Source organism: Erythrolamprus reginae, chromosome 1, assembly GCF_031021105.1.
Source record: "Erythrolamprus reginae isolate rEryReg1 chromosome 1, rEryReg1.hap1, whole genome shotgun sequence".
NCBI classification, from domain to species: domain Eukaryota; kingdom Metazoa; phylum Chordata; class Lepidosauria; order Squamata; family Dipsadidae; genus Erythrolamprus; species Erythrolamprus reginae.
The window spans coordinates 414,556,493-414,572,033 of NC_091950.1; the positions used below are offsets into that span (position 1 = coordinate 414,556,493).

General features: G+C 41.8%; 1 protein-coding gene across 3 annotated transcripts in view; it reads right to left on the reverse strand.

Moving 5' to 3' along the window:
• Positions 1–2,408: 2,408 nt before the first annotated feature.
• The window catches only part of CUEDC1 (CUE domain containing 1), a 102,651-nt gene continuing 89,518 nt past the window's right edge, over positions 2,409–15,541 (reverse strand). For all 3 annotated transcript variants that reach the window (XM_070735268.1, XM_070735269.1, XM_070735270.1), the window contains 5 exons: positions 12,807–12,896; positions 9,525–9,618; positions 6,858–6,916; positions 6,199–6,264; positions 2,409–4,484 (listed from right to left, as the gene is read on the reverse strand). In XM_070735268.1, coding sequence (XP_070591369.1) covers positions 6,200–6,264; positions 6,858–6,916; positions 9,525–9,618; positions 12,807–12,896 — 308 coding nt within the window. In that variant the 3' untranslated portion in view covers positions 2,409–4,484; position 6,199. The remainder of the gene's footprint in view (positions 4,485–6,198; positions 6,265–6,857; positions 6,917–9,524; positions 9,619–12,806; positions 12,897–15,541) is intronic.

Below are 15,541 nucleotides of genomic sequence, written 5' to 3' on the forward strand. Positions count from 1 at the left end.
CAGAACCATCCTAACAAACGAAGAAATTTGCCAGCTCGTTTCCTTCGCATCCCGTTCTCTCCGAGTACAAAATAATCACAAAAAGCTTGAGTAAAATTTTATGTTTCGCATCTATTGCTGGGCATTTTGGTGTAGCCAAGTGCATTAGTAACAAAGAGGGGTATACAGGTAACTCTTAGCATGCTCAGGAGCCCTCTGCCACAGGTCCAGCTATAGCAGAGGCCCCAACTATACATGAACTGATATTTTTAAAATGTTAGGGAACCTGGGCAGAGAAGTCCCGAAAAGTACAGGTTGTCCTTGACTTACAACCATTTGTTCAACTGTTCAACGTTACAATGGCAGTGAGAAAGGTTGACTTACAGTCCTCACACTTATGACTACACGATCAAAATTCAGACGCATGTATTCATGATAGCTGCAGCATCCTGGGGGCCCATGATCACCTTTTGCAAACTTCCCAGCTGGTTTTCCGAAAAACAAAACCGCCAGAGGAAGCTGGATTCACTTAACAACTGCAATGATTTGCTTAACAACCGTGGCAAAAAAGAGTGACGGACGAGGATCGCTTTGGCCAGAAAGGGAATTTGGGAGGGGCTGTTGCATGAAGGATATAAAAATGCAGCTGTAACAAATTCTTTCTAAGAGGTTGTATAATCAGGCACAACTCAGTTAACAATCACCTTGCTTAGCAACGGAAATTCTGGTCCCAGGTGTGGTCGTAAGTCAAGGACTACCTAAATCTGCATTTGCACACAATTTTTCCCCCCTTTTATAACAAACATCAGGATTCTCCTCATTGCTGGATTTTAACTTCAAGAGCAGATAAGCCCCAAATGACCGAACGTATAAAGTTTACACAATCCTTTCGCTGACACCCAAACCTCTGCATTAGACACACGATCAAAACAGACGAATATCTGGAAGCGGGCAGCTTGGCTACCATCGCCTGCCATCGCTAGGGATGGAAACAGCAAAACAACTTTCAAATCCCCCTCCAAGTATTACCAATTCTCTCCTAAAATACGCTCACGGCATAATTCACCCAGCAGATACTTGACTGGTTTTGACTCAGTAGTTTGCATGAATCCAATTAGAGTGGTACCTCACCATATCCGAGATACGATCCCAGGGTTCGGAAATTTTTTGTCTCTTCCAAACTTTTTCCGTCTTACGAACCCGCCGCCCGAACACCAAACCCGGAAGTTCGGCAAAAGTTCGGGTTCGGGTGGCCACCGAGAAGCCCCGCTGCCCGGCTGTCGCTTTTTGAAACAGCCGGGGGGCTTCTCCGCGTCCTCCCGAACCCGAACCCGAACGCCAAACCCAAACTTTTGCTGAACTTTCCGGGTTCGGCATTCGGGAGGCCCCCGAGAAGCCCCGCCACCTGGCTGTCACCTTTTGAAATAGCCGGGGGGCTTCTCGGCGTTCTCCCGAACGCCGAACCCGGAAGTTCGGCAAAAGTTAGGGGTCAGCGTTCAGGTTCAGGAGGACGCTGAGAAGCCCCGCTGCCCAGCTGTTAGCTTTTCAAAAGAGCCGCAGAGCTGTCGGGCCGGTCGGGAGGTTGGAAAGGAGGTGGGGAATCCCAATAGGGAATTCCATGGGAATTCCACGCAGCTGGGAGGCAGGTACGTGAGAAACAAGCCCACCTGAACCCCTAAGTCCAACTTCACCAGGAGGGAATCGCAACCCGCAATCTCCGGAGCACCGAGTCTATGCAGGCAAAGGCACTCCCTGGCTATAATAGCCACTCCTCCCCCCCTTCCCCGGGGTCGAGGTTGATGCCATATCTGAAACCTGGCTGGGCAAATTTCAGAGAGAGGAACTCCTCCCTCTGGGCCCAGCCAGGTTTCAGTTACACATGCCCATGGAATTCCTTATTGGGATTCCCCACCTCCTTTCCAGCCTCCTGACCAGCCCGACAGCTCCGCGGCTCCACCTTTCTGCTGGGATCAATTAGAAAGCTGCCTACATTTAACAGGCCTTGATGTGCATTACTTGTGCTTTTATCTATGTCGTTATAAAAAAGTTTAGAGAGAAATTGTCACTTTAAAAAAAAAAAGGTATATTCCCTTATTTCAAAAACATAGGTTAGCACCTAGTTGCCAGTATCGGTTATGGTTATTAAACGAAGACTTATGTAGTCCGTCCTTCTCCAACAAAATGTAGCCCCAAGTTTCTGAACCAGGAGTGTCAAATTTGGGACAACACGTTGTCACTTGATGTATCACTTCCCCCCCCTTCGCTAAAACGGGGGCATGTGTGGCCAGCGCATGATACATCCCGCCTGCAGGCCGGGGATTTGACATCACTGTGACACTATGTCAGCAAGGGCGGGACATGACTAAGGACATATGTCATGAGGATTATGGGAGACACTGGATTCAAAGAAACGGGCAAAGGACAATATATAGAATGCAAGCTTTCACACCATTCATATTTTGCCACCTGATTCTATTTTTCAGCGATGCAAAGAATACAAAATTATCAGAGAGGTTGCACAGAAGCCAAATGGGAGGGATTCCAAATTTGGGCCGAGAGACAATAGGAACAGTGACAGCAGAAAAGTCCCAGGAGGTCAAAAAAGTCAACATGGCACCCAACAACAGGAGATCAGAATCCAACTTTTTTTACATGTAAAAAAAGTCTGAGATTTGTCAGCACCCGGAAGCATTTTGTAAATGAAACAATGCTGAATAAACATGAATGGCGAACCTTCCATGATGTATGAGAATTTTCTTATGGGGATTGTAAAGAGAAGATTTAGTTAAGAGAAGGCTATGCTTCCCGATGGTTTTCTAATGTATATACAATTAACAGAAAGGTTTAAAGTGAAGAAGCGGCTTTATGATTTTGAACAACGCAAGATTGAATTTGAATTAGAAATATATACCAACGATGAATATGTTATTGTCAATTAGGGAAAAAAAGTCCCAGAACTTTGATTTTATTTATGACAACTCTAGCAAGATTATTCTATATGCTGAAAAATGGAAAAGCTCAGCGTTATGGTACCTACAACAGAGGAATGATGGTGAAGATGATATGATTTGTGGAGATGGTTAAATTTAATCTTTTTAATTAGAGAAAAAAACAATATCGACATTTATGATTGACTGGAAACTGTTATAGACTTTTTGCATGAAACAGGGGAAAAAATGCACCTTATGATTTGTGGTAATGAAGATTAGAAAAATAATAATAATTAAAAGTGAGGGTCTTTTTTTAACCAGGGAGCTATTTAACTTTATATTTATATTTTGCTGCAAGGGAATACAAAGAAATCAGAATCCTTCCTTCCTTCCTTCCTTCCTTCCTTCCTTCCTTCCTTCCTTCCTTCCTTCAATCCTTCCTTCCTTCCTACCTTTCTTGTTTTTCTTCTGCTCTTTATTACTGTATTTTTCGGAGTATAAGATGCATCGGTGTATAAAATGCACCAAGATTTCAAAAAGGTAAGTAAGAAAAAAAGTTTTTGTCTTCCCTGGCCCCCAGGAGCACTCTGAAGGACACCCAAACCCTCTTCAAACCCCATTTTTGCAAAAATCAAGACAATTTTTCACAAAAATTGGAATCTGGGACTGGGCTTCGGGAGGCCAAAAATGGCTGTATTCGGGGTATAAGACGCACCAAGATTTTCACCCACTTTTTGGAAGGGAAAGGTGCATCTTATACTCCAAAGATTACGGTAGCTTGTTTTGGATTGTCTGTGTTTTGCAAAACTCAATTAAACAAAATATTTTGAAAAAGTTTGAGTCTTTATCTCGTTTGAAGGTGCCTTTTGACTTTTCTGACCCTTCCCCACACCCGAATAAGACGAAATATCTATCATGAGCAGCTTTTGATTGTGGAAGGAATCTGCAGGAACACTTTTTTCATGTGGGTGGGGGGGAATTATATTATTCTGACCATCACTCTCAAATAGCGTTGATTCAGGTTTCTTTTCTACCGATATTAGCAGCAATAATTATATAATTATAGTAAAAATCATCACCCACAATACAGCAAAATCTGGAGGGCCATCCTCTATCCAGATGAAAGGACACGGGTATATATGCATTCTTTCAAAAGTCACGGTTCAAAAACACCAGCCAGAAACCACATTGGAACAAGGGTGGGGCTTTCCTTTCATACATCTGAACTGCATTTGAAATAACAGATTATAATCGTTATCCAGCTTCAAAGATTGGTGTATAAAAAATTAGGTTAGTTGTCCGTTTTTCTCTTTCTCGCCTTTTTTTTGGTGGCGGTGGAGAGCTGGATTCCTTAGAGTTGAAAAAAAAAAAGATGGAAAACCCCATATTCTTAAGTCATCGGATTTTTTAAAAATCAAAACATGCCTTCAGGTTCCCGCGTGGTTGAACTTGGAGAAGCCTCGGATCTTCCCAGAATAGAGTCACCAGCGTAAAAACCATCTCCCCTCTTTACCATCATGGATTCTTCATGTTATTTGGCTTCTCCCCCCCACCCCCCAATTGCCACCTCTTGATCTAGAAAAGAAAAAAGAGAGAAATATGGGAATATTAGCAAAGGCTTGAGCGCTTTGCAAGTACTCTTCAACTTACGAAAACAAATTATTATTATTATGTCAGTTACAACACAGCAAACGAGATCACTATGCTGGATTTCGTATTTCATCACCTGTCGGGCGCTTCTCAAGCACCTAAGACTGTGTGATGTAGCGGCGAATTATGTTTGCCGATCCCAGTAAAGCGTCTTTTTGCAATTGACAGATGGAGATTTGGTCAATTCCGATGGTTTTCAAATGTCCGCTGAGATCCTTTGGCACTGCGTCCAGCGTGCCAAGTACCACTGGGACCACTTTCACGGGCTTATGCCAGAGTCGTTGCAGCTCGATTTTTAGACCTTCATATTTCACTAATTTCTCTAGCTGCTTCTCCTCAATTCTGTTGTCTCCTGGGATTGCGATGTCGATGATCCATATTTTCTTTTTCTCCACGATCACAATGTCTGGTGATCCGTCCCCACTGTCAATTCGGTCAGTCTGAAGTCGGAAGTCCCACAGTAGTTTTGCTTGCTCATTTTCCATCACTTTTTCGGGCTTATGATCAGTTCTTTGCCACTGATAAATGGTAGTTCTGGCACATGTTCCAGTGGATCATCTGTGCCACACCATCATGTCTATGCTTGTAGTCAGTCTGTGCAATCTTTTTGCATTATTATTATTATTATTATTATTATTATTATTATTATTATTTAAATTTGTATGCCACCCCCTTTCTGAAATTTCTATTGCTAAGCGAGACAGTTGTTTTTGTCCAATTTTATGACATTTCTTGCCACAACTGTTAAATGAATGGCTTGCAGTTGTTAGGTTAAAAACATGGTTATGACCTATAAAGCCCTACATGGCATAGGACCAGACTATCTCCCAGACTGCCTTCTGCCGCACGAATCCCAGTGACCGGTGAGGTCCCACAGAGTTGGTCTCCGTAGGGTCCTGTCGGCCAAACAATGTTGACTGGCGGGGACTTCTCTGTGGTGGCCCCGACCCTCTGGAATCAACTCCCCACTAGTCAATTGTCCTCACTGTTAGGGGGTTTCTCCTTAATTCCAGGTTTCTTCGCTCTATGATTAGTTTCTATCCATTGTTTCTTGTCTTGCTTTCTGGTGCTTTGGAAATTAAGTTGTGGCAGCCCCTCAAACACTGGGAAACTATTAACATGTCCCTGCTAGTCCTTCTTTTCTCTAGATTAGCCAGACCCAAAACCTGCAACCTGTTCTTCAAATGTTTACTCTCCAGCATTTAATCATCTTAGTTGCTCTTCTTTGTACTTTTTCCAAAGTCTCAGCATCTTTTTTTTTTTGTAGTATGGTGACCAAAACTGATTGCAGTATTCCAGGTAGGGATTTATAAAGCAGTACTAATACTTCACAGGATTTTGATTCTAGCCTCTGTTTATACAACCAAGAATTGTATAAATATAAATTCAGGGCAAAAGCTTGCTTAAGACCATCTGTTTCAAAATCTTCCCCATTCCTACTAACTAGCTAGCAACACCACCTATTTCTATTAATTATAGCTGTCCCTGTTTTAACTTTAAATTAAAAGAATATATTATTAAAGATAAGGACATTTTTTTGAATGCTGCTTGGTCTTTGTAAACAGCAATGGCCTTGACTATTTCTGCTCAGAGTACCTAGCAAATGAATTTCTGATCGTTGGAACAAAAACAAGCATACCTTATTGTACATCTTTTGATGGCTCTTCTGCTGCAGGTAATTTTCTTCTTATTTGGCAGTCCTCCTCTGAAAATACAGAGGCAGGAGATGGTTGAAAAATGCAGATCTGTAATGGCCCAACTTTGCAACTGGACTAGAGTTTGGTGTCAAGAGTCCATAGGGAGGTGGGCGGCATACAGTGTTCCCTCGATTTTCGCGGGGGATGTGTTCCGAGACCGCCCGCGAAAGTCGAATTTCCGCGAAGTAGAGATGCGGAAGTAAATACATTATTTTTGGCTATGAACAGTATCACAAGCCTTCGCTTAACACTTTAAACCCCTAAATTGCAATTTTCCATTCCCTTAGCAACCATTTAGATTATTACTCACCATGTTTATTTATTAAACTTTATTTAAAAAATATTTATTAAAGGCGGACGAAAGTTTGGCGATGACATATGACGTCATCGGGCGGGAAAACCCGTGGTATAGGGGAAAAACACGCAAAGTATTTTTTAATTAATATTTTTGAAAAACCGTGGTATAGACATTTCGCTAAGTTTGAACCCACGAAAATCGAGGGAACACTGTATAGCAATATAAATTAAATTAATAAATGGAATAATAAACAAATAAATTTCAAAGGCATGAAAAGGCAGCATATTAAGATCTGGATCTTACCACAAGAATGTCCTTCAACATCATCAAGAAGGTTTGCTGTTGAAGCTGCAGTCCCCATCCTGGACTGGGGTTAAAGAGAACATAATCCAAAGCATACATCAGATGGAAATTTTAAAACACTCAACCAATCGAAAACGTCATCAAAAAAGCACAACAAAGAATGTTCTTTGTGCGCCAACTCAGGAAGCTCATACTGCCCAAGGAGCTGCTGATACAGTTCTACAGAGGAATCATTGAGTCTGTCATCTGCACCTCTATAACTGTCTGGTTTGGTGCTGCAACCCAACAGGACCGACACAGACTTCAGAGGAGAATCAGAACTGCAGAAAAAACAATTGCTGCCAACCTGCTTCCATTGAGGACCTGTATACTGCACAAATCAAAAAGAGGGCGGGCAAAATATTTACTGACCCCTCATATCCTGGACACAAATTGTTTCAACTCCTACCCTCAAAACGTCGCTACAGAGCACTGCACACCAAGACAACTAGACACAAGAACAGTTTTTTTCCGAACGCCATCACTCTACTAAACAAATAATTCCCTCTACACTGTCAGACTTTCTACTAAATCTGCACTTCTATTTCTACTAGTTTTTCTCATCATTCCTATCACCCATTTCCTCCCATGTTGACTGTATGACTGTAACTTGTTGCTTATATCCTAAGATTTTTATTAAAATTGCTTCTTCGTTGCTTATTTGACCCCTATGACAATCATTAAGTGTCGTACCACATGATTCTTGACAAATGTATATTTTATTTTATGTACACTGAGAGCATATGCACCAAGACAAATTCCTTGTGTGTCCAATCACACTTGGCCAATAAAAATTCTATTCTGTTCTATTCTATTCTATTCTATACAGTTCTACAGAGGAATCATTGAGTCTGTCATCTGCACCTCTATAACTGTCTGGTTCGGTTCTGCAACCCAACAAGACAGACACAGACTTCAGAGGAGAATCAGAACTGCGGAAAAAGCAATTGCTGCCAACCTGCCTTCCACTGAGGATCTGTATACTGCACGAGTCAAAAAGAGGGTGGTAAAAATATTTACTGACCCCTTGCATCCTGGACATAAATTGTTTCAACTCCTTCCCTCAAAACAATGCTACAGAGCAGTGCACACCAAGACAGCTAGACACAAGAACAGTTTTTCCCCGAATGCCATCACTCTGCTAAACAAATAATTCCCTCACTACTGTCAAATTATTCACTAAGACTGCATTACTATTGCTATTAGTGTTTTCATTGTTCCTATCACCCATCTCCTCCAACTTATGACTGTAAGACTGTAATGCGTTGCTTGTATCCTTACGATTTATATTAATATTGATTGTTTCCTGGTTGCTTATTTCACCCCTATGACAATCATTGAGTATTGTACTTCATGATTCTTGACAAATGTATCTTTTCTTTTATGAACACCGAGAGCATATGCACCAAAGACAAATTCCTTGGGTGTCCAATCACACTTATTTATTTTTATTTATTTGTTTGTTTTGTCAAGTACATATTGGTGGTATACAAAGATATAATAATATTTATAGACGATACTAGTAAAAGAGAAACATTAGTACAAGGGACGGAAGGCACTCTGATGCACTTATGCACACCCCTCACTGACCTCTTAGGAATCGGGAAGAGGTCAACAGTGGATAGTCTAAGGGTAAAGTTTTGGGGGTTAGGAGATGATACTACAGAGTCTGGTAGTGAGCTCCATGCATCAACTACTCGGTTATTAAAGTTGTATTTCCTGCAGTGGAGTTTAGAGCTGTTTACATTATGTTTGTATCTGTTGTGTACTTGGCCAATAAAGAATTCTATTCTATTCTGTTCTGTTCTGTTCTGTCCTGTCCTATCCCTGGTCCCATTTGGAGCAGGAGGAGAGACAAGAAAATCAGCCAAATTGCTGAATGCCACCACAACACAATAGCTAAACAGCTGATGGGGAAAGGCAAAGAATCCTGCCTTCAAATTCCTGTTCATAATTTATGGACTATATTTCCCAGAATTTATTTATTTATTGGATTTGAATGCCGCCCCTCTCCGTAGACTCGGGGCGGTTAACAACAGTAATAAAAACAGCATATAACAATCCAATATTAAAACAGTTAAAAACCCTTATTATAAAACCAAACATACATACAGACATGCCATGCATAAAATTGTAAAGGCCTAGGGGGAAAGAGTATCTCAGTTCCCACATGCCTGGTGGCAGAGGTGGGTTTTAAAAAGCTTACGAAAGGCAAGGAGGGTGGGGGCAATTCTAATCTCTGGGGGGAGTTGGTTCCAGAGGGCTGGGGCCGCCACAGAGAAGGCTCTTCCCCTGGGTCCCGCCAAGCGACATTGTTTAGTTGACAGGACCTGGAGAAGACCCACTCTTTGGGACCTAACTGGTTGCTGGGATTCATGCAGCAGAAGGCAGTCCCGGAGATAATCTGGTCCAGTGCCATGAAGGGCTCAGCAATGGCCAGAATGACAAGAGAAAAACGTGCTGGAAGTCCACACTAGAATAAACCTCTTTTTACACTGGGATTGGAGTGTCTTTACACTCCATCAAGGCCTGGACTGAGGATTTCATTCATGAAGAGAGAACAGCAGGGGAGAATCACCAGTTTGAGAGACCAACAGAAGGTGACTTCATACAACCAGGAAAGGATACACTTGATGCTTCAAAAGCTGTTTTCTTTTTGACTTCCTCATTTTGGTCTTTTCGGAAAAAGCTCTGGCAAGTTCAAACAACTTCTTGCGTGTAGCTGAAAAGAAAAACGGTGGCACTTTGAGCCCCAAACATTCTTATACTCAGGTATGGGCTTCATGATGCCAAGGTGAGAGGCATAAGGTCTCCATCCTTCTGGGGTGGGTAAAATGAGGACCCAGATTGTGGGGACAATATGCTGGCGCTGTTAAAAAGTGCTATTGCTAACATGTTGTAAGCCACCCTGAGTCTAAGGAGAAGGGCGGCATACAAAAATGGAATGAATGAATGAATGAATGAACGAACGAACGAACGAACGAACGAACAAACAAACAAACAAACAAACAAACCAAAACATAACTTGATGAAGGTAGATCAGATTAGATTAGATTTATTGGATTTATATGCCGCCCCTCTCCGAAAACTCGGGGCGGCTCACAGCAAGACAAAAACAATACATAATGACAATCCAATACCCACCAATCCAATGACAATTTTAAGCTAAAATTCATAAAAAAACAACCCCAGAGTATTAAAACAAATAAACAAAACACGCATACAATCAATCTAATACCAAAACAACATGGGCAAGGGGGAGATGTTTCAGTTCCCCCATGCCTGACGGCAGAGGTGGGTTTTACGAAGTTTGCGAAAGGCAAGGAGGGTGGGGGCAATCCTAATCTCAGGGGGAGCTGGTTCCAGAGGGTCGGAGCCGCCACAGAGAAGGCTCTTCCCCTGGGTCCCGCCAGACGACATTGTTTAGTCTGTAAAAGCTACAGTTCCTTCAAGATCCTGAATTTTGTAATATAAATGAAATAAACACTGATATTGAAATAGGTGACTCAATTCATAGGAAATAATAAATTTATAACAATAACAAATGTCAATAGTTAAGAAAATGATAGTAATAGGCTGTATTTGTTGCTATGTTATTGTTAGTTTGTTATATGTTTCTTTTTTTCCTTTCCCCCCCCTTTTTTCTGTATATATATTTGTGTGTTGTTTTTTTAATGGAAAAATTAATAAAGATTACATATATACAAAAGGAAGCAGTATTCTCCCTCTCACATTTGGGTATACAGTACCAGGTTGATTTGACAAAAAAAACAAAAACAAACCAAAACTTTTCCCTGGTACAAGCTGAGAAAGGAGAAGAACCTGGGCCTAGTGGTTAAAGCTACTGCCTTACGGGCAAACTGTCTGGGCTCATATCCCGGTAAGGGTATGGCTAGCTGATGAAAGCAGAATAGCTTGAAATAGATCTATACTAGTCTCCTTTCATTTTCATTATCAGTAAAAATATGTTACACATACAGAATATAGTTTGTCAGCTATAAAAATTAACTGCCTTGGATGGCTCCTGAAGGGGCCAAGAATTCAATTTGAATTCAATTCAATTTATTAGATTTGTATGCCGCCCCTCTCCGAAAACTCGGGGCAGCTCACAACAGTAATAAAAAACAATATTATAGCGAAATAAATCTAATATTAAAAAGAAGCATATAAAACCCTATCATATTTAAAAACCAAACAACACATACATACCAAGCATAAAATATAAAAAAGCCTGGGGGAAAGGTGTCTCAACTCCCCCATGCCTGGTGGTATAGGTGGGTCTTGAGTAGTTTATGAAAGACAAGGAGGGTGGGGGCAGTTCTAATCTCCGGGGGGAGTTGATTCCAGAGGGCCGGGGCCGCCACAGAGAAGGCTCTTCCCCTGGGGCCCGCCAAATGACACTGTTTAGTCAACGGGACCCGGAGAAGGCCAACTCTGTGGGACCTTATCGGTCGCTGGGATTCGTGCAGTAGCAGGCGGTTTCGGAGATATTCTGGTCCAATGCCATGTAGGGCTTTAAAGGTTATAACCAACACTTTGAATTGTGACCAGAAACTGATTGGCAGCCAATGCAGGCCACGGAGTGTTGTAGAAACGTGGGGAAATTTGGGAAGCCCCACGATGGCTCTCGCGGCCGTGTTCTGCATGGCAGAAAGGAAGCCCCCTCTCATATTTGGGTATACCAGGCGATTAAAACAAAACATAACAAAACAAAAGTAAAACCAAAACATGTTCTTCTCTGCCATCTTTCTAGAGTCTCAACATCTCTTTTTCATCGTGGCAATCAAGAATAGATGCAGTATTCCAAGTGTGGCCTTATGCAGATTCTCTATCTAGGTCAGTGTTTTCCAACCTTGGCAACTTGAAGATATTTGGACTTCAACTCCCAGAATTCCCCAGCCAGCGAATGCTGGCTGGGGAATTCTGGGAGTTGAAGTCCAGATATCTTCAAGTTGCCAAGGTTGGGAAACACTGATCTAGGTCATGGCTGTGCCAAACGTGTTTTTTGCAAAGCCAACTGGACTTTCTTCGTTCTTTGTCCTTGAAAACGTTTCACTTCTCATCCAAGAAAGATGAGGACTGAAGAAACTTCTTGAATGAGAAACAAAACGTTTTCAAGAGGGTGGGGAAACAAGGAAGTCCACCTGCCTTTTTTAAAAGCACCTTTGGGACACAAATCGTAAAGATTGCCAAATTTGGAGTCCCCTGCTATTAATTCTTTCTTTCTTTCTTTCTTTCTTTCTTCCTTCCTTCCTTCCTTCATTAATTTATTTATTGGATTTATATGCCGCCCCTCTCCGCAGCTGACCAACACGAATACCTATCCAAGAAAATGTGCCTTATGTGAACCAATGTCCCTGATGACTGCCAAAGAAGGGGGTGTCACACTGAATATTGACAGCCCCAGAGACACTCAGAGACATTTAGTAATTGAATAGTTAACTGTGTGTGTGTTTTATTAGGTCCTCCTACTATGATGTAAAATCCTGCCACGTCATTATATCTCACATCCGTCTTTATCCTTCTCTCCATATTTGCTATTCATTCCTGTCTTAGCAGCCATCATGTGAAGATGTATTTTTCATTTGTCCCTCGTGACATATTTACTTTTCTATTTTTATAATAAAAATAAATCTTGCTTTGAAAACCAATGTCTGCTCTCTCAATCCATCACCTCCAGGATGATTTAAGGTTCAAACGGACTTTAATTACGCTCATTCTGACAGTCCCAACAGCATCGTCCTGACCTCTTGCTAAATTATGCCGGGCAAAAAATGTATAATACATATTAGATTAGATTAGATTTATTGGATTTATATGCCGCCCCTCTCCGCAAACTCGGAGAGACAATGGCAGGAAATATGCATCACTGTTGGCTTGGGCCCAGCAATGTGCCATCATACAACTCACATTTTCCCATGTGTTTTAACTTGTCCCTGAATAAGGCATCGTCGGAGATAGCCCCGCTGGGCACACTGGTTAAGGAGCGAGTGACCTCATCTGCAAGGCAAGACAAAGCATATTTAAGGTCAATAGGAAGCAGAAAAAAGCCAGGAGAAAGATTTTGAGCACTTTTTCTATCCCACTGGACAACCTGGGATTTTCTGGGTAGTGATTTCTGACAGTCTCAAAATGGGTGAGCAGTGTGGTCGGGCGGTAGGAAAAGCAAGTAGGATGCTTGGCTGCATATCTAGAGGTATAACAAGCAGGAAGAGGGAGATTGTGATCCCCTTATATAGAGCGCTGGAGAGACCACATTTGGAACACTGTGTTCAGTTGTGGAGACCTCACCTACAAAAAGATATTGACAAAATTGAACGGGTCCAAAGACGGGCTACAAGAATGGTGGAAGGTCTTAAGCATAAAACGTATCAGGAAAGACTTAATGAACTCAATCTGTATAGTCTGGAGGACAGAAGAAAAAGGGGGGACATGATCGAAACATTTAAATATGTCAAAGGGTTAAATAAGGTTCAGGAGGGAAGTGTTTTTAATAGGAAAGTGAACACAAGAACACAATCTGAAGTTAGTTGGGGGAAAGATCAAAAGCAACATGAGAAAATATTATTTTACTGAAAGAGCAGTAGATCCTTGGAACAAACTTCCAGCAGACGTGGTAGATAAATCCACAGTAACTGAATTTAAACATGCCTGGGATAAACATAGATCTATCCTAAGATAAAATACAGGAAATCCCAGCGACCGATTAGGTCCCACAGAGTGGGCCTTCTCCAGGTCCCGTCAACTAAACAATGTCGGTTGGCGGGCCCCAGGGGAAGAGCCTTCTCTGTGGTGGCCCCGACTCTCTGGAACCAACTCCCCCCAGAGATTAGAACTGCCCTCCTCTCCTTGCCTTTCGTAAGCTCCTTAAAACCCACCTTTGTCGTCAGGCATGGGGGAACTGAGACATCTCCCCCGGGCATATACAATTTATGCATGGTATGTTTGTATGTATGTTTGTTTAGTAAATGGGGTTTTTAAAATCAAACCGGGGTTTTTTAAATATCTTAAATTATATTTGAATTTGTTATAAATTGTTTTATTCTGTTGTGAGCCGCCCCGAGTCTGCGGAGAGGGGAGGCATACAAATCTAAATAATAAATAAATAAAATAAAATAATAAAATACAAAAGATAGTATAAGGGCAGACTAGATGGACCATGAGGTCTTTTTCTGCCGTCAGACTTCTGTTTCTATGTTTCAAGTCCCATCCTTCCGAACCCTTGGCTATTCTGGCTAGGAATCAAGAAGGCACCTTTTCCTTCCAGATTCTTAGCCTTCTATGAACAGTATTATAGAGCGTTGTCTCTAAACCTCCACAACTTTAAATACTGTGCTGGAGGCAGCTGAAAATTTTTGCTCCTTTTCTTTTCCCTCAATGTCGTTTTTTCTTTTTCTCTGTTTCTCTGTTTTTTTTCAGAAATGCCTATCTCAATAACTGAATGTGAAAATTTAAAAAAACAATACTAGTAACACTTCCCAGATAGCATTAAGGTATTTCAGCAACTTGAGAGAGATATTTAATGCTGTAAAAATATTCCTTGAGGGAACCCTTCAATATTTTTTATCAGGTTTTGGGAAATTTTTATAACAGTCAAAAATTATTTTCTGTCATGTGGGAACTAAAATGTCTTACCCATTTAAGCTTCTGTCTAAAGAAAAGGATTTTTTTTCTCCTTATATATTACTTTTATGCTTACAAGTAGTCCATGACTTATGTTGATTTAGCGATCATTCAGGGTTATGATGACACTGGAAAAGGTGACTTATGACTGTGTTTCACACTTATGACTATTGTTGCCTCTGCATGGTCACATGTCACAATTCAGACTCTTGGCAACGGGTTTCTCAATGGGGAAACCAGGTTCATGAACATTTTTCTCATTTATTATTTATTATTATTATTATTATTATTATTATTATTATTATTATTTATTGGATTTGTATGCCGCCCCTCTCCGAAGACTCGGGGCGGCTAACAACAATAATAAGACAGCATGTAATAATAATCCAATACTAAAAACAATTAAAAACCTATTATAATAAAAACCAAACAGACATACAGACATACCATGCATAAAATTGTAACGACCTAGGAGGAAAGAGTATCTCAGTTCCCCCATGCTTGGCGGCAGAGGTGGGTTTTAAGTAGCTTATGAAAGGCAAGGAGGGCGGGGGCAATTCTAATCTCTGGGGGGAGTTGGTTCCAGAAGGCCGGGGCCGCCACAGAGAAGGCTCTTCCCCTGGGTCCCGCCAAGCGGCATTGTTTAGTTGACGGGACCCGGAGAAGACCCTCGAGGTGACGAGGGCATGAGTGACTGTGTGCAGTGACTCCCGGTCCAAATAGGGCCGCAACTGGTGCACCAGGCGAACCTGGGCGAACGCCCCCCTCGCCACAGCTGAAAGATGTTTCTCTAATGTGAGCTGTGGATCGAGGAGGACGCCCAAATTGCGAACCCTCTCTGAGGGGGTCAATGATTCTCCCCCCAGGGTAATGGACGGACAGATGGAATTGTCCTTGGAAGGCAAGACCCACAGCCACTCCGTCTTGTCTGGGTTGAGTTTGAGTTTGTTGACACCCATCCAGGTCCCAACAGCCTCCAGGCACCAGCACATCACTTCCATCGCTTCGTTGACTGGACATGG